This window comes from Lolium perenne, chromosome 3 (assembly GCF_019359855.2).
Source record: "Lolium perenne isolate Kyuss_39 chromosome 3, Kyuss_2.0, whole genome shotgun sequence".
NCBI lineage: Eukaryota > Viridiplantae > Streptophyta > Magnoliopsida > Poales > Poaceae > Lolium > Lolium perenne.
In genome coordinates, this window is record NC_067246.2 from 324139852 (window position 1) to 324158526 (window position 18675).

General features: G+C 45.6%; 2 protein-coding genes across 2 annotated transcripts; one reads left to right on the top strand and one right to left on the bottom strand.

The window, feature by feature from the left end:
• The first annotated feature begins 5492 nt into the window (after positions 1 to 5492).
• Positions 5493 to 6779, top strand: LOC127345708 (large ribosomal subunit protein bL28c). Its single transcript, XM_051372218.2, has 2 exons — positions 5493 to 5746; positions 6389 to 6779. Exons 1-2 carry the CDS (start codon positions 5560 to 5562, stop codon positions 6619 to 6621), a joined length of 420 nt encoding a protein of 139 aa, XP_051228178.1. The 5' UTR covers positions 5493 to 5559; the 3' UTR covers positions 6622 to 6779.
• A 6535-nt stretch (positions 6780 to 13314) lies between these two features.
• LOC127338864 (protein STRICTOSIDINE SYNTHASE-LIKE 10-like) lies at positions 13315 to 14634 on the bottom strand. The gene is made up of 2 exons (XM_051364828.2): positions 14079 to 14634; positions 13315 to 13947 (listed from the first exon to the last, which is right to left on the bottom strand). The coding sequence occupies exons 1-2, from the start codon at positions 14630 to 14632 to the stop codon at positions 13467 to 13469; spliced, it is 1035 nt and encodes a 344-aa protein (XP_051220788.1). The 5' UTR covers positions 14633 to 14634; the 3' UTR covers positions 13315 to 13466.
• Positions 14635 to 18675: the final 4041 nt, after the last annotated feature.

Below are 18675 nucleotides of genomic sequence, written 5' to 3' on the forward strand. Positions count from 1 at the left end.
CTATGATAATATTGATGTGATCTATTCCTCCTACATATGCATGAAGGTGACAGTGTGCATGCTATGTTAGTACTTGGTTTAGTCTTTTGATCTATCTTACACTATAAGGTTACTTAAATATGAACAAATTGTGGAGCTTGTTAACTCCGGCATTGAGGGTTTGTGTAATCCTACGCAATGCGTTCATCATCCAACAAGAGTGTAGAGTATGCATTTATCTATTCTGTTATGTGATCAATGTTGAGAGTGTCCACTAGTGAAAGTCTAATCCCTAGGCCTTGTTCCTAAACACTGCTATCGCTGCTTGTTTACTGTTTTACTGCATTACTACTGCTGCAATACTACCACCATCAACTACACGCCAGCAAGCTATTTTAGCACCGTTACTCTTTGCTCATATATATTCATACCACCTGTATTTCACTATCTCTTCGCCGAACTAGTGCACCTATTTGGTGTGTTGGGGACACAAGAGACTTCTTGCTTTGTGGTTGCAGGGTTGCATGAGAGGGATATCTTTGACCTCTTCCTCCCTGAGTTCGATAAACCTTGGGTGATCCACTTAAGGGAAAACTTGCTGCTGTTCTACAAACCTCTGCTCTTGGAGGCCCAACACTGTCTACAGGAAAGGAGGGGGAACGTAGACATCAGTTCCCTAGACCAAAGAGTAGGAATAAGAGTAAGAAAGGTAAGAGCAACACCCCTGGTAAGAATGCCGATGCACCACCCTTCGATAATACTTGATACACACTTTCTGCGCCTAGCTGAAAGGCGTTAAAGAAAAGCGCTTATGGGAGACAACCCATGTGTTTTTACCTACAGTACTTTGTTTTTATTTTGTGTCTTGGAAGTTGTTTACTACTGTAGCAACCTCTCCTTATCTTAGTTTTGTGTTTTGTTGTGCCAAGTAAAGTCGTTGATAGAAAAGTTCATACTAGATTTGGATTACTGCGCAGTTTCAGATTTCTTTGCTGTCACGAATCTGGGCTAAATGCTCTGTAGGAAGCTCAGAAAAATATGCCAATTTACGTGAGTGATCCTCAGATATGTACGCAACTTTCATTCAATTTGGGCATTTTCATTTGAGCAAGTCTGGTGCCATTTTAAAATTCGTCAATACGAACTGTTCTGTTTTGACAGATTCTGCCTTTTATTTCGCATTGCCTCTTTTGCTATGTTGGATGAATTTCTTTGATCCATTAATGTCCAGTAGCTTTATGCAATGTCCAGAAGTGTTAAGAATGATTATGTCACCTCTGAACATGTTAATTTTTATTGTGCACTAACCCTCTAATGAGTTGTTTCGAGTTTGGTGTGGAGGAAGTTTTCAAGGATCAAGAGAGGAGTATGATGCAACATGATCAAGGAGAGTGAAAGCTCTAAGCTTGGGGATGCCCCGGTGGTTCACCCCTGCATATTCTAAGAAGACTCAAGCGTCTAAACTTGGGGATGCCCAAGGCATCCCCTTCTTCATCGACAACATTATCAGGTTCCTCCCCTGAAACTATATTTTTATTCCGTCACATCTTATGTGCTTTGCTTGGAGCGTCGGTTTGTTTTTGTTTTTGTTTTGTTTGAATAAAATGGATCCTAGCATTCACTTTATGGGAGAGAGACACGCTCCGCTGTAGCATATGGACAAGTATGTCCTTAGTTTCTACTCATAGTATTCATGGCGAAGTTTCTTCTTCGTTAAATTGTTATATGGTTGGAATTGGAAAATGATACATGTAGTAATTGCTATAAATGTCTTGGGTAATGTGATACTTGGCAATTGTTGTGCTCATGTTTAAGCTCTTGCATCATATGCTTTGCACCCATTAATGAAGAAATACATAGAGCATGCTAAAATTTGGTTTGCATATTTGGTCTCTCTAAGGTCTAGATAATTTCTAGTATTGAGTTTGAACAACAAGGAAGACGGTGTAGAGTCTTATAATGTTTACAATATGTCTTTTATGTGAGTTTTGCTGCACCGGTTCATCCTTGTGTTTGTTTCAAATAAGCCTTGCTAGCCTAAACCTTGTATCGAGAGGGAATACTTCTCATGCATCCAAAATACTTGAGCCAACCACTATGCCATTTGTGTCCACCATACCTACCTACTACATGGTATTTCTCCGCCATTCCAAAGTAAATTGCTTGAGTGCTACCTTTAAAATTCCATCATTCACCTTTGCAATATATAGCTCATGGGACAAATAGCTTAAAAACTATTGTGGTATTGAATATGTAATTATGCACTTTATCTCTTATTAAGTTGCTTGTTGTGCGATAACCATGTTCATTGGGGACGCCATCAACTACTCTTTGTTGAATTTCATGTGAGTTGCTATGCATGTTCGTCTTGTCAGAAGTAAGAGCGATCTACCACCTTATGGTTAAGCATGCATATTGTTAGAGAAGAACATTGGGCCGCTAACTAAAGCCATGATCCATGGTGGAAGTTTCAGTTTTGGACATATATCCTCAATCTCATATGAGAAAATTATTAATTGTTGTTACATGCTTATGCATAAAAGAGGAGTCCATTATCTCATTGTCTATGTTGTCCCGTATGGATGTCTAAGTTGAGAATAATCAATAGCGAGAAATCCAATGCGAGCTTTCTCCTTAGACCTTTGTACAGGCGGCATAGAGGTACCCCATTGTGACACTTGGTTAAAACATGTGCATTGTGATGATCCGGTAGTCCAAGCTAATTAGGACAAGGTGCGGGCACTATTAGTATACTATGCATGAGGCTTGCAACTTGTAAGATATAATTTGCATGATACATATGCTTTATTACTACCGTTGACAAAATTGTTTCATGTTTTCAAAATCAAAGCTCTAGCACAAATATAGCAATCGATGCTTTTCCTCTATGAGGACCATTCTTTTACTTTCATTGTTGAGTCAGTTCACCTATTTCTCTCCACCTCAAGAAGCAAACACTTGTGTGAACTGTGCATTGATTCCTACATATTTGCATATTGCACTTATTATATTACTCTATGTTGACAATATCCATGAGATATACATGTTACAAGTTGAAAGCAACCGCTGAAACTTAATCTTCTTTTGTGTTGCTTCAATACCTTTACTTTGAATTATTGCTTTATGAGTTAACTCTTATGCAAGACTTATTGATGCTTGTCTTGAAGTGCTATTCATGAAAAGTCTTTGCTATATGATTCACTTGTTTACTTATGTCATATACATTGTTTTGATCGCTGCATTCGCTACATATGCTTTACAAATAGTATGATCAAGATTATGATGGCATGTCACTCCAGAAATTATCTGTGTTATCGTTTTACCTGCTCGGGACGAGCAGAACTAAGCTTGGGGATGCTGATACGTCTCCAACGTATCGATAATTTCTTATGTTCCATGCCACATTATTGATGTTATCTATATGTTTTATGCACAATTTATGTCATATTCGTGCATTTTCTGGAACTAACCTATTAACAAGATGCCGAAGTGCCGATTCTTGTCGTTTGCTGTTTTTGGTTTCAGAAATCCTAGTAACGAAATATTCTCGGAATTGGACGAAATCAACGCCCAGGGTTCTATTTTGCCACGAAGCTTCCAGAAGACCGAAGAGTCAACGAAGTGGGGCCACGAGGTGCCCAAACCCTAGGGCGGCGCAGCCCCCCCCCTTGGCCGCGCGGCCCTGTGGTGTGGGGCCCTCGTGCCCCCTCCTGACTTGCCCTTCCGCCTACTTAAAGCCTCCGTCGCGAAACCCCCAGTACAGAGAGCCACGATACGGAAAACCTTACTGAGACGCCGTCGCCGCCAATCCCATCTCGGGGGATTCAGGAGATCGCCTCCGGCACCCTGCCGGAGAGGGGATTCATCTCCCGGAGGACTCTATGCCGCCATGGTCGCCTCCGGAGTGATGTGTGAGTAGTCTACCCCTGGACTATGGGTCCATAGCTGTAGCTAGATGGTTGTCTTCTCCCCATTGTGCTTCATTGTCGGATCTTGTGAGCTGCCTAACATGATCAAGATCATCTATCTGTAATTCTATATGTTGCGTTTGTTGGGATCTGATGAATAGAGAATACTTGTTATGTTGATTATCAAAGTTATGTCTATGTGTTGTTTATGATCTTGCATGCTCTCCGTTATTAGTAGATGCTCTGGCCAAGTTGATGCTAGTAACTCCAAGAGGGAGTATTTATGCTCGATAGTGGGTTCATGTCTCCGTGAAGCTGGAGGAGTGACAAGAACCACTAAGGTTACGGATGTGCTGTTGCCACTAGGGATAAAACATTGGTGCTATGTTCAAGGATGTAGTCACTGATTACATTACACGCAATACTTAATGCAATTGTCTGTTGTTAGCAACTTAATACTGGAGGGGGTTCGGATGATAACCTGAAGGTGGACTTTTTAGGCATAGATGCATGCTGGATGGCGGTCTATGTACTTTGTCTTAATGCCCAATTAAATCTCACAATACTCATCATAATATGTATGTGCATGGTCATGCCCTCTCTATTTGTCAATTGACCAACTGTAATTTGTTCACCCAACATGCTGTTTATCTTATGGGAGAGACACCTCTAGTGAACTGTGGACCCCGGTCCAATTCTCTTTACTGAAATACAATCATCTTGCACATCGTTGTTCTCTTGTTTTCTCGCAAACAATCATCATCCACACTATACATCTAATCCTTTGTTACGACAAGCGGTGAGATTGACAACCTCACTGTTTCGTTGGGGCAAAGTACTTTGGTTGTGTTGTGCAGGTTCCACGTTGGCGCCGGAATCTCTGGTGTTGCGCCGCACTACATCCCGCCGCCATCAACCTTCAACGTGCTTCTTGGCTCCTACTGGTTCGATAAACCTTGGTTTCATACTGAGGAAAACTTGCCGCTGTACGCATCACACCTTCCTCTTGGGGTTCCCAACGGACGCGTGTTATACGCGTATCAATGGCCAGGTGTCAAAGTGATAACAAGCAGATTGATCTCGACCATTCTAAGCTGGAGGTTGTTGTGCCTGGACAAATTGTCGAGTTTGATGGACGAAAATCTGATGCTCCTAGATCATCATCCTGGGGAATTGCTTCGGATTGCCTGCATATGAGCATGCTGGTGTTTGGGCTTGCGTCTGACAAAGATCATGCCGGGCCTACAACACCCTTTCTTCTAAACTGTTGGCATCAGGAAATTGCCTGCGAGAAGCTGCTCGAAAGTGTTTAGATGTAATTCTCTCTTGTAGTGTCTCTGCCTGAGGATGTCAAACTGTTGAGCCCTTTTATTTTCTGTATCCTCAAGCTTTTGCTCCCAGATCTTGTCACTGTGAAACCTTGGTTGCATGTTAATGGAATTAGGGGGCTTTGCCCCTCTTTTATCTAAAAAATAAAAAATGTACACTACAAATTCACCCATATGTATGCGCAAGTGATGGTCTGGGCTGGGCTTGAGCCTGACCCAGTCGTGGGCTTTCTGGCATTCATTATCCTCTTCTTCCCTTTACGTCGTCCGTGCGCGTCTTCTTATCCTCTTCTTCCCCCGGACACGAGTGAGTCAGTTTCAGTCAGAAATCCATTCCACCATCCATGGCGTCCATGCTGTGCTCCTACTCCATGCCCGCCGGCGCCGCCAGGGCCCCGCTCGTCCGCTCCAACGCCTACGCCACCTCGCTCGGGTTCGCCACTTCTCAGCTCGCCGGCCTCAGCCTCGGCCTCACCGCCACCGCCACCGCTGCCCCCCTCCCCCTCTCAGCCAAGCACACCATCATCGCCCGTACGTCCCTCCCTCCCTCTCTTCCTTTGTTTTGTTTATTTGCTCCATTTGCTCCTCGATTGCATTGCATTGCGTTGCCATATTGCTTCTCTCAGTCTTGTTCTCTGTGTGCACTGTAAGTCTGTAACATAGACATACCTGTGCTGCTCTGTCTGATTTTCTTCAGACCAGTTGTCTGTAACATACAGTAGATGAACTGAAAATGTACCACTCAGATGATAGGGTTAGCTTGATTCACTTCATTTATTAAGTTAACATGCATTGTTGACTACTCTGAAATTAAGATTTCACTGGCTAGAGATCGAGTTGTACCTGTGGAGTTCGGAGAATATACATTATACATGATAGCCGGCAACAGGCAATTCCTGTGCATCGTGTCCAATTGTCAGACATCATCTAGTCACTGCTTTCACGGCACTACGGATTCTGATTGCCATGAATCAAGAACAATTTCAGCAGCTGGCCAAGTGCGTAATCATATTAAACATATAGCAACAGTTGTAGGCTTGTAGCAGTCTTCCAGCGGTACAAGTACAACAAGGGAACCGGTTCTCTTTCAGAATTGCTGCTGCTTTGAATCTTACATACCATCTAACACTTGACTTCCAACGGCTAAGAGTCATGAATGATCTCTGCGTTCAGGTCGGATCTGCCCCTTCCTGGATAAGAGGACGAACCGGGCCAACAAGGTGTCCTTCTCCAACCACAAGACCAAGAAGCAGCAGTTCGTCAACCTGCAGTACAAGAAGCTGTGGTGGGAGGCCGGCAAGCGCTACGTCAAGCTGCGCCTCTCCACCAAGGCCCTCAAGACCATCGAGAAGCACGGCCTCGACGCCGTCGCCAAGAAGGCCGGCGTCGACCTCAACAAGAAATGAGCCAGCTTGTTGGTTCATCTCCTGCCTATGTTACATTCTTCATCTTCTCACACCATGCTTTTTTAGTTCAGGTTTGCTGAGTTGTTGCCTTCTCTTCTTTGAGGGATCACTGTTTACCCAGTTATGATTGGATTTGAGTACAAAAGAATAGAACACTCTTTGAATTTACCATTAAATCAGGTCATATCCAAAGAATGTACAGAGCTACAGAAAATAAAGGAAAAATAAATAAATAAACTAATTGTAATGTGTTAATTTAGGATCTCTAACCACAAAAGTGCCCTCCTTGGCCTCCATGGTATCATCAGAACTTCTGCAGGTGCCAATGCAATGTTTCATCCAGTTTTCTGCCAGCATAAATGTTAGAGAGTAATGCATAGTTTGGAAACTTGTAACAACAAATCTACAATGCTGATAAAAACTCTGTTTTATGTAAACATGCTATAATGAGATTACTCAATATGCCCTGAACAAACTATACGAAATATCTTTTGTGAATTCAACCAATGGTACAACCTATTAATAAGTCCAGGCTTCAGATGTTGACCCATAAAATCAATCAATATTTCGATGGAAAAGCTAAATAGCACACTCTGTACTTTCCAGCAAGTTGCAAATCAACAAATACATGTCAGATAGGCGCGATAATGGTCAAGCAGGCTGACACACATAACCAAATTTCATAACTGATCAAGAAGCCATGTTTTCTAATCTTAGGTTCTGCAGTCTAAGAATCTAAGTGGGTGTCTGGGTTGGGGCCCTCATACAGTAGCAAACCATGCAACCAGCTTCCATGGTGCAAATCTTGGGCTCTGGTTGGAGTGCTGATTAAGAGCATCTCCACTCGTCTCCCCGACGAGGCCCCCGAACGACGTTTTTTTCCATCCGGACGGCGTAATTTGGCCCAGTCGCGCCCCCGGTTCCTCGTTTTCGTCCGGATTTGGGCCTAAATTCATCCGGCGATCCCACGCCATCCCCGGCCCCCCGGGGAGCGCTCGGGGACTCCGGACGAAACGAAAGCGCGGGAAACACCGAGGAAACTTCCCGCGCGTCTGGTGGCCCCAACTTGTCGGCGAGAGAAACCAATCGTCGTCCTCATCGCATCGTCTTCCGCGCGGCGTAAAGCCTGCCGCCGGTCTGCATTCGCCGGCCACGCGGCGAGTTAATGTCGTCGTCTTCCGCGCACGCATCGTCTTCCGCGCGCACTAAAGGCTGCCGCCGGTCAGCTCGCCGCGGACGCGTCGCATTCCACGCGGCATTAATCACCAGCGCCAGCCGCGCCTATATACGCCGGTCCGCTCGCCGCGAGGCGTACCCCGTGCTCCACTCTCCCTCCACTCTCCCTCTACTCTCCCGATGGCGTTCTACGACGACGACGGCGCAGCCAACAACGGCTTCCCCCGCCGGTCGCTCCACGCGTGGGAGGGGCACCTCCTCCACCAGGCGGGGTACCCCTGCCCGCCGGACACGAGGCTTCCCGGCGGCGGGTGGCGGCTTAGTGCTGGCGGCGTACCAATCCCGCCGCCGCCTCATGGCCACGCCCTCGACGTCGCCATCGAGGAGGCGCGGATGACCTTGACGGATGAGGAGCGCGCCGAGCCACGCCACCACCCCGACAACTACACGGCGTGGAACTCGTACTTCCTGCGGCGGTGGGAGCGGGAGCTCGCCTCCTACGACGGCCCGCCGCCTCCGCCTCCGCGCAACAACGCCGCAGGCCGCCGACGTTGGTGGAGCGCGCCGAGCCGGACACTCGAGGCCGTCCTCGATCACATCGAGGGTGGAAACTTCCCGGTGCTCACGATGCCCCCTCCATCGAGGGCATCGGCGAGCCGCCGCCGGGGAAACGTCTGGCAGCCACGGCGCATGGCTGCCGGCTCGTCGTCTTCGGATCGGCGCCGAGGTCATCCTTGGCGCCGGTGAAGAGGGAGGAGGCGACGTCGCCTTCGACGCCGGTGCGCGTCAAGAAGGAGCCGGCGTCTCCGCCGCCGACCAGAGGGCGCAGCAGCGGCGCCCTCGTCATCCGCGACCAACCCTCCCAGCCTGGGCGGAAGAGGAAGGCGGCGAAAAAGGAGGACGCCGCGGCCGCCGCCGCAAACAGGCTCGCCGAGGAGGAGGCGAAGCGCGCGGAGGACGCCGCCGTGGCGGAGGCGATCGCCAGGTCGCTCAACGACCTGGTGCCCGCCGACAACACCCTCCCCGAGGACGCCGCCCTGGCGTGGTCCAGGCGCGAGTGGGAGCGCGAGGAGGCGGAGCAGCAGCGGCGGCTGATGGACCTGGCCGCCGCACGCCAACTCGCCGCGCGCGCCGCTCCAACCGCCGCCGACGACGCCGCGCGCTACCGCCGTCCTGCGACGCCTCCATCCGGCGTCGTTGCCCCCGTCGTCGACCTCGAGTCCTCGGACGACGAATGGTACAAGCCATCCCCGGGGTGGGGAGACGCCGGCTAGGGCAGCAGCCGCCAGGCCGCGCCGCCGAAGGTGCCGAAGGTCGAGGACGACGGCTCCGACGACGGCGGCGATGACTACACGGTGTTCTACCGCCGTATGGGCATGTAGAACGCCGTGTTTTAAAATTAGCATTTGAATTCCCCTAGCCGAATTCGAAATATAGTCGAATTCGGCCTCTATGTATTAACTCCGCCCGTTTTAGTCTAAATATCATTAAATTTAGTCTATATTTGCCCGAATTTAGCCGAAGTTTATCAAGTTTCCGTTTTTCAAACTCGCATCGTCGTCTTCGCCTGGGCACGCGGCTGGGAAACTACTCCTCCCCACGCCAAATCTTCCTCCAATCCGGACGAAAATTTCGCCGGATTTGGGCGTGGGGAGCGCCAACGAGTGGGGATGCTCTAAGAACTCTATACTAGGATTCAAGGCTTATAATCATTTTCCTATAAACTGGATTGAAATAATCTGCAGTCTGCCAGAACTTTTTTTTTTTGGTATATTTTAGTCCTGTATCGATCATCAGAAGTTGTAAACTTCAGCTTGATCAAATAGATGTAGTTAAGTCAGTGATCGTCGTCGAAGAAGATTCATCTAGGAGCATATCATTGCCTCTGTAAAGAAAAGTTGCCAAATCAGTAAACACGAATAGTGAAATCAAAGTTGAGCACTAAGCAGCAGGCTAGGAACTTCCTTCACAGGTACAGAAAATAAGGAAAAATAAATAAACATATTGTAATGTGGTAACTTAGACAGAGAGCCTCCTCCTCCCACCTCTCTCCCCTCCCTCTCCTAGTTGAGAGTCCTCCGTGTGAGACCGGGCCGACCCCGAGCCCTCTCCGGCGGCGCTGCCGTCTAGAGATGGCAAAGGGGAGGCGCCGGAGTAGTTGGTGGGTTTAGTTTTAGGTTTTTCGGCGGTCTACCGGTAGTTTGGATTAGGGCACGAGATCTCTTGGACCAGATCTGATGCATCCTGGGCTGGTGGTTCGTGAACAAGGTTCTCTCCTGCTGCTTCATGATTCATGTTGCTCTGCTGCAGTGGTTTCCTCCTTTGGCCGGCCATGGAGGCGAGGGGATGAGGAAACCAGATGCTAGCTCGATGGAATCTGGAGACAGCCGGAGGTCATCTTCATCCCTGGCGTTTCGACGCGGCGCCAGGCAATCGCAGATGGGGTCCTTCCCTGTGCTCCCAAGGTGGGGGACGGTGAAGATCTCCGCAGCTGCGAGGCCCCCCTTCAATAAGCGTCTTTGCCTCTTTTGCAATGGAGGCAAACCAACTTCGCTGCTCCTCTCGGCCGGCCCCGGTGGCGAGGGATGGGAGCATGCGGCTGTTGGTCTGGTGGCCATGCATAGGAGGTGCCCTGGGAGTTATTCTTGCGCACAACACGCGGTGACCGTCGTCGTCGCCGCGATATTCGGCCGTGCTAGCGGCCTATTCTCAACCTCCCCAGCGGAGGCCTTTGGATCCGTCGCCGGAGCTCGCCACGCCCAGGAAGCCAAGTGGTGCGTCCCCGGTGTCCTTGGTGTTGCTGGCGGCTGGATCCATTCACTGGAGAAGAGCATGCGAGCAAACTCCTCTCTGATCTCGGCTGCAAACCCTGGAGGTCGCCGGCGTTCTAGTGGTGGAGAGCCCGATGTCCTTGATCGCGTTTTCTCATCTTCTTACGGGGTGTTTTCTGCAAAAAAGAGGCCTTATCTTCAAATAGTAGGTTCATTAGGGCAAGTGTTGTAAAAGGCCTCTTTGTAAACTTGTACCCGCCACGTGTTCAAATATAATCCCCCTAGGGTCTTCTAGACCCCGGTACTGTTAAAAAAAGTGCCCTCCTTGGCCTCCATGGTATCATAAAAAATTCTGCAGGTGCCAATGCAATGTTTCGTTCAGTTTTGTGCCAGCATTAATGTTAGAGAGTATTGCATATTTGGAAACTTGTAACAACAAATCTAAAATGCCAATAAAAACTCTGTTTTATGTAGACGTGTTATAGTGAGATTACTAAATATGACATGAACAAACTATACAAAATATCTGTTGTGAATTTAATCAATGGTACAACCTATTAATAAGTCCAGGTTTCAGAAGTTGACCCATAAAATCAATCAATCTTTTGATGGAGAAGCTAAATAGCACACTATGTACTTTCCAGCAAGTTTCGAAACAACAAATACATGTCAGATAGGCGCGATAATGGTCGAGCAGGCTGACACACATAACCAAATTTCATAACTGATCAAGATGCCATGTTTTCTAATCTTGTGTGCTGCAGTCTAAGAATCTAACTTTTTTTTTCGATATGGGAGCGATGCCCCGGCCTCTGCATCAATCGATGCACACAGCCATTTATTTAAAATAGTACTGTAAACAAGAGAGTTTATTACACATGAAAGTGTGCCATTGAAGCAACACTACCAACCAGCTAAAGATGAAAAGTACAAAACCTAGCCATCTCGAATCCTACTAATATGACGCCATCCAGTAGCCTGGAAATAACAGTCCTGCGTGACCTTGAGTAGACGGCTGCATCCAGTATCCATAATACCCCGCTGGTCCTCCGGAAGCATATACGCCCATAGCTGTATCCATTGCGCCGCACGAAGAATAACCTGCAAAAAATTTGTTCCCTTATGTCTGTTAAAAATAATATCATTTCGGCTAGTCCAAATTGACCAACATATTGCCGAAATACCAATCCGGATATGAGCCTTATCCTCTTTTTTAACACCATTTAACCAATTACCAAACATATTTGTTACATTAGCCGGTGGTGGAATGTTATAAGCAAAATATATCATCCGCCAAACAATTTTTGCAAAAGGGCAATGAAGAAACAAATGATCCACAGTTTCATTATTGTTACAGAAACAACATGTTTGACTCCCTGTCCATTTTCTCTTCACCAAATTGTCCTTTGTAAGCAAAACTTTATTACTAAGAAACCACATGAATATCTTAATTTTAAGAGGAATTTTAATCTTCCAAAGATATTTCCGTAAGAATCTAGTATGACCATTCATAAGGTCCATGTACATAGATTTAACAGAGAATAATCCACTATCAGTTAATTTCCAGATAAATTTATCTGGTTCATTTGTTAACTGAATATTCATCAGCCGTTGACATAAGTGTAGCCATAGATTATATTTATATTCATTAAGCGTTCTCCTAAAACCAATATTAAGAGGATGCTCGGCCAGAACTGTAGATACTAACACATTTTTCCGTTGGACTATATTGTATAAAGACGGATATTGGAGAGAAAGTGGAAGATCACCTAGCCAACTATCTTCCCAGAAGCGTACTCTCGTTCCGTTGCCAACCTTAAAGGCTCCTCTTTTAAAAAATTCATGTCTAAGAATCTAACTGAGTGTCTTTTGGGTTGGGGCTCCTCATACAGTAGCAAACCAATTGCAATGAAGCCTAATGAACTGCAAAGGCGGACAACCAGCTTCCATGGTGCAAATCTTGGGCTCTGGTGTGAGTTCTGATTAAGGACTCTATTCGAGGATTCAAGGCTTATAATCAAACTAGATTGAAATAATCCGCAGTCTGCCAGAACTTGTTTTTTTTTGTGTGTGTATATTTCAGTCTTGTATCATCAGAAGTTGTAAACATCAGCTTGATCAAATAGATGTAGTTAAGTCAGTGATCGCTGTCGAAGAAGATTCATCTAGGAGCCTATCTTTGCCTCTGTAGAGAAAAGTTGCCAAATCAGTAAACATGAACAGTGAAATCAAAGTTGAGCACTAAGCAGCAGGCTACGAACTTCCTTCACATCCGATCTGCACGATCTGTGCAGAAGGTGCAGAGAGGATCTTGGACGGGTGCGAGGAACAATGAGGCGTCGTTGATGGAGGCAAAAACCGTAATACCCAGCGATCGAAACAAAATATAGCAAAACTAACACCAACACGCCACTATAAGAACAAAGCACTGCTACTGACTACTATCATGGTTTGCATGAGGTGGACTTGTGCATTTGCTGGTTAGCTAACCTGCTGGCCAGGGGAAATTACGTGGTATAAAAAAATTGAGATTAGCGCATCTCATGATTCTTGAACACGAACACTTTGGTTACGAAGATGCACATATAATATTCAGAGAAGGGCAACAATAAACAGACGAAGATTTCGATCCAGCTTGAATTCTACTGATTGAGGATTTCGATCTATGGTGTGCACGCACGCAGCCATAAAGTATTTACATGCCATGGTTCCATGTAAAGAGAGAACTTCCACACAAGATTGAGTATAAATAAGAAAATATTAGTAAAAACGTTCTAGGATAATTACATCTACCAACCAATTAAGATCTAGTTATACTTGTGCTAACAAAACCTGACTGCATTGTCATACTCATAATGAGTATGTACTGATTCTCCTAATAAAAACACTGTAAGGAAATCATGAAGCTATTCCTATGTAGTCAAGCTCGACGGAGCCCAACCACAATGTCCCGTTCCTCTCGGTCACCTCGCTCAGCGTGACGCCCTTAGCCGCCGTGAGCTCCTCCACCTCCACGCCATTGCCGTCAAGGCGGACTCCCACCAGATGCTTCACCGGAGCCGTGGTCGCGTCCGGGCGCGCCTTCTCCTGGTTCAGAGCCACCCAGTAGCCGCCCTTCCCGTCGCGCCTCACATTATCCGGGTATCCCGGAAGATCGGCGAGTAGCTCGTAGCGGCCGGCCTTTGGACCTTGCAGATAGTACCTATGCGCCTGGCACGGGACGGTGTGCGCCACGACCACGTATGTCCCGTCGTAGCTCACCGCCACCCCATTAGGATATGGCAGACCGTCCTTGAGAACGGTTACCTGCTTCGTCTTCGCATCGTACTTCAGCAACCTCCCTGTGGCGTCCGCGTTCATCATGATCTCCGTGTTGAACCTGTAAATTATGTAGCATAGCACCAATGGTGATTTAGTTTCAGCTATTCCGATCGAGTAGTCAAATTTATCTTATAGCATGCAGGATCGATGATCTACGTTTGTGTATTCAACTATTCGAAAAATATATACCTTCGCGGGTAATTGACGCTGCTGTCGGTGAAGTAAACGTCGCCGGTAGCCTGATCGACGTCGATGCCGTTGACAAAGTTGAAGGGAACGCCGCCGGCTCCCGTGGCGAGCACCTCGGCCTCGCCGCCGTCGGCGCCGACCCTCATGAGCCCCTTGTAGGCGTCGGCAATGTAGAGGTCGCCGGACTTGCGGTGGAAGGCGAGCCCCAGCGGGCGCCCGCACAAGCTCTCCGTCTGCTCCGACGGCGCCACGGGCACGGTGCACATGGCCAGCTTCCGGTAGTTGGCGTGGTGCGCGAAGGTGGTCCAGCCGACGGCGCTTCCGCCCCACCTGAGGACGCGGCCGTCGGAGACGCCGGTGTAGGGGCCCTGGCCACGCGCGTCGAAGGCCAGACTCTCGGCGCCGGTCACGCCGCTGGGGAGGAGGAGGCGGAAGCTCCACTCCGTGGGGCGGGTCTTGATCTCCGCCGCTGCACACGACGGGACGAGCGAGACGGCGAGGAAGCCGACGAGAAGGAGGAGCCAGGTGCTCGAGAAGCCGCCGCGGCGCCTCATGGTTTCGGGCTTTCGGCTGGCTTGCGTGTTTTGCGCGCGAACTCGGGAAGTTCTTTGGCTGCGATGTTGAAGCTCGTGGCTTTGTGGGCAGGTTGTTGCTGCCAATATAAAGGCGCCATAGGCGGTAGCGGTGATCAAGAGCTGTAATCGTTTTTGTTTTTGTTGTTGTTTTGATGGAGAGTTGTAATCGGCATAAGTGACGGAGTCCACAATTGACTTGGGCTAGCGGGCGAGTCGCAGCAAAAGTGACGGAGTCCACAATTGACCACCAGAGCAGAGTAGTGAGAGGATCAAGAGAGAGTAGGAGGCCAAATCACACGAAGAACCTGATTTAGGCGTTTCCTATACATGTATATGATGTTTTGTGGACACAATGGCGGCGTACAATGGTGTCCAGATAGGTGTACTACACTGTATATATGTGATTAAGATTCTGTGTCTGATTATTACAACTCTAACAACATTGGATTCACTACTCCACGTGAAAATATTTTATCAAACATGTCATACAAACAGAAAGACCATGTAAACATACTTGCATTGCAGTCTACAAAGCTTGCAGAAGGGTCCATGAGGCCAGCTACAAGCCTCTCCGTATTCACTTGTGGAGGCATACTCATACATGTAGGCAGTAGCGTAGCCACATTGTGGCATGTGTGGTCACACATGTTTCTGGCAAATCCTTTATATTTTGGTATAAACATATTTAAAATAGATCAAAACACATGTGTTTGACATCACAAATTTAAAATGACAACATAGAATTTAAGTTCTGCCTCCACCACTGCATGTAAAGAGCATCTCCACCAGCAGCCCCCAAATAGGCGCCGGCACTGCCGTATGGGGGCGCCGATACAACATCCTCTATTTGGGAATGCTGCTCCCAGACCGGCGCCCCTAAGCCGGCGGCCACGATAGATTTAGAAAATTAAATTCAAATTTTGAAAATTAATATTCATACGAAGTTCGAACGATATGATCAAGAAGAACCTGAAGGAGTGAGAAGATTATTTGCCGCATGTGAAGTTTGCTTACAACAGGGCGGTACATTCTACCACCGAGTTGTCTCACTTTGAAGTGGTGTATGGTTTCAAACCCATTACTCCACTTGACTTGTTGTCTCTACCCATACCTGAGAGAGTCATTATGGAGGCATCAAAGAGGGCAGATTTTGTACGGAAGATACATGTGAAGACTAAAGAGTTGATAGAGAAGAAAAAGCAAGAACAATGCTGCAAGGGTGAACAAGAAGCGCAAGAAGATGTTATTCAAACCTGGTGATATGGTCTGGGTACATTTTCACAAAGATAGGTTCCCGAAGCTACGGAAGTCCAAGTTGCTTCCTCGTGGTGCTGGTCCTTACAAAGTGCTTGCCAAGATCAATGATAATGCATACTCGATAGATCTTCCAATTGATGAGTTTGGTGTCAGCAATTCTTTCAATGTGGCTGATTTGACACCATATGACGGAGAAGACCTTTGAGCGTCGAGGTCGACGCCTTTTGAAGGGGGGGGGGGGGGGAGATGATGAGGACATCCCTACTACACTACTACCTCCGTCATTGCAAGATGAAGACGATACTGCTGTGAAGCTCAAGTCCAATGAAGTTAGGATTGGACCCATTACAAGGGCTCGTGCGAAGCTACTCAAACAACATGTGAACTTGTTTCTAAATGATACTTTGATCGATGAGAACTTTATACTGTCTAAGTCCTATTACTGATGTATGATCGGGTATGAAGAAGAAGCAAACATCGTGTCGTTGCCTATTCGACGGTACTCCAGAGGAGGGATCCTCATGGAGGGGAGAAGAAGTAGGGGCCATAGGGCGGAGAGTCCTCGGGACGGTGGTACGCGATTTACCCAGCTTCGTGTAATATCCCAGGTATTGGGGTTATAAAAATAGAGGAAACAGATGTGTGCATTGCATTCATGCATAGAAAATCTGGAGAATTTTCGTGCTTTAAAGTAAAACAGTCACAGTAACTGAAGTTTCACTTGACCTTGATGGAATTGAAGTAGCTCATCAAGTCAAGTGCTATAAACTTCAATGTGACCTTTGCCAAAACCTTGTTTTGGGTAGAGATAATTTGATCTAAGGGGTTAGATCAAATGGAATTAAAATCAACACAAGAACTTATTAATCAAGGATCAACTACTTGATCTTATAAAAGATCATAACATGATATTCCTTGCCATAACATAAGAACATCTATTCAATTGGAAATCAACTAACAAATAATTGGAGTAACTATTCCTAACTTATCTTTTCCATGTCTTAAACTAATCCTTGATCATACCATGAACCTCATGGTATTCATTTTACTACATTCTTAGAAACATGACAAGGAGATCAACCCTAAAAGTATATATTCTTCTCTATTCCAAATAGCTTTACATCAAACTTAAAGAGGTGAGAGTCCTATTTTATTTAGGGAAGCAATGACAAACCTTGAGGCAAACCTTGGATATAAATATCCATATGATCACAACATCATCTTCAAGAGGAACCCTAGAGTATTATTCAAGTCATTCCCAAATGAGAGAGACCATTCATACTAATCCAAGCTTTACCTATTTAAGAATAAATGTCAATCTTTGAACTAAATTATTAGGTTGAAAACCATTTCCCTTGGAGTGGTGAGATAACCTAATATCACATGGAATAATACCATATCCATGAATTGATAAAGTAAGGAAGAGAATAATTCAACCAAGATAGCCAAGTGGAGTTTTAGACTTGATACCTATTGAGATATTGTGAGTACACCATAAACCCTAGAATAACTACTCCTATGAAAGAGAGCTCAAGCTTTGGTGCTACACTCAAGTTAGTTGAGGCAACACCTGAAATTGAGGGAGAGAACTATCCATATACCCAGATGATTATATCATCATTCCCTGAAAAGAACCCTAAGTTAATATCTCAGACATTTTCCCGGGATATAAACTAATGAGGCAACCATCGTAGTCCCATCCAAGAAAGTAAAATAGAAGTGTTATACCCTAGTTGATCAAGACAATGCTTGCTCATAGAAATGAAAACCCATTCCATTAGAAAAACTTTAGGAAGCTAAACCTTGATCATTATAACATTGGGTAATGATCATAAACCTTAGAATTTGAGGTAGAAGATATTAAGAACAATTTGATCATGCCTAAACCATGATCATGCTCTTAAGGTATGTGAGGATAAGTTAAATCCTAATAGGATAAGTAGATATTAACCACCACATGAAATCATAGGGAGGTAACTAGTAAGCAACCCTAGGCTTATATCCTAATCTTAACTTGTGAATCACTTGGTGATCACAAGTACAATCCTACCACATCTATATTTCATAAATTAAAGAACCTAAGCAAATCTTAGAGTAAAACTCCATACTTAATATGGTGAGAAACCATCCATCCATATGACTATAACTACTTTAGTCACTTTAATAATAGATTAAGGATATAAAAGAAGTCTATAGGAATAAGCTAGAATCAATTCTCATATCCTTAACCACTAAATGAAAACAATAATAATTAAAGCAAGTAACCATTTTATCATGCATTTGGGAGATTAAACCCTAGCAAGTACAATATGGTGTCATCTCAATTCCACAACCTGTAAGTATATCTCCACCTTAGTTTATGCATCACCATGGTGATCACAATATAAAACCAGGTTATAATTGAGATTCCAAACCATATTAATCAAATCTTATGCTTCAATTCTTGAACATAAGAAAAACCTTGTGCTACATTTCATAATTAAAACCATATGTGTAGTAATCAATCATTTATCCTTGTAACCAAGATCAACCATGATTGAAACAATACCTACATAAATACTTTCAAAGATAATGATAAGTATTAACCTTAATAAGGGGTTTATCATAGATACTATAAAACCCTAATACATTGGTGCTCACATAAAATCATGTGCAAGTGACCAATTCCCTAAATTGAAACCAAGTCTTAATACAACCTTTAAAATACTTTGAGATAAAAGTATCAACCCTCATACTTCTAAATTGAATTGAACTCCTAATAAAAA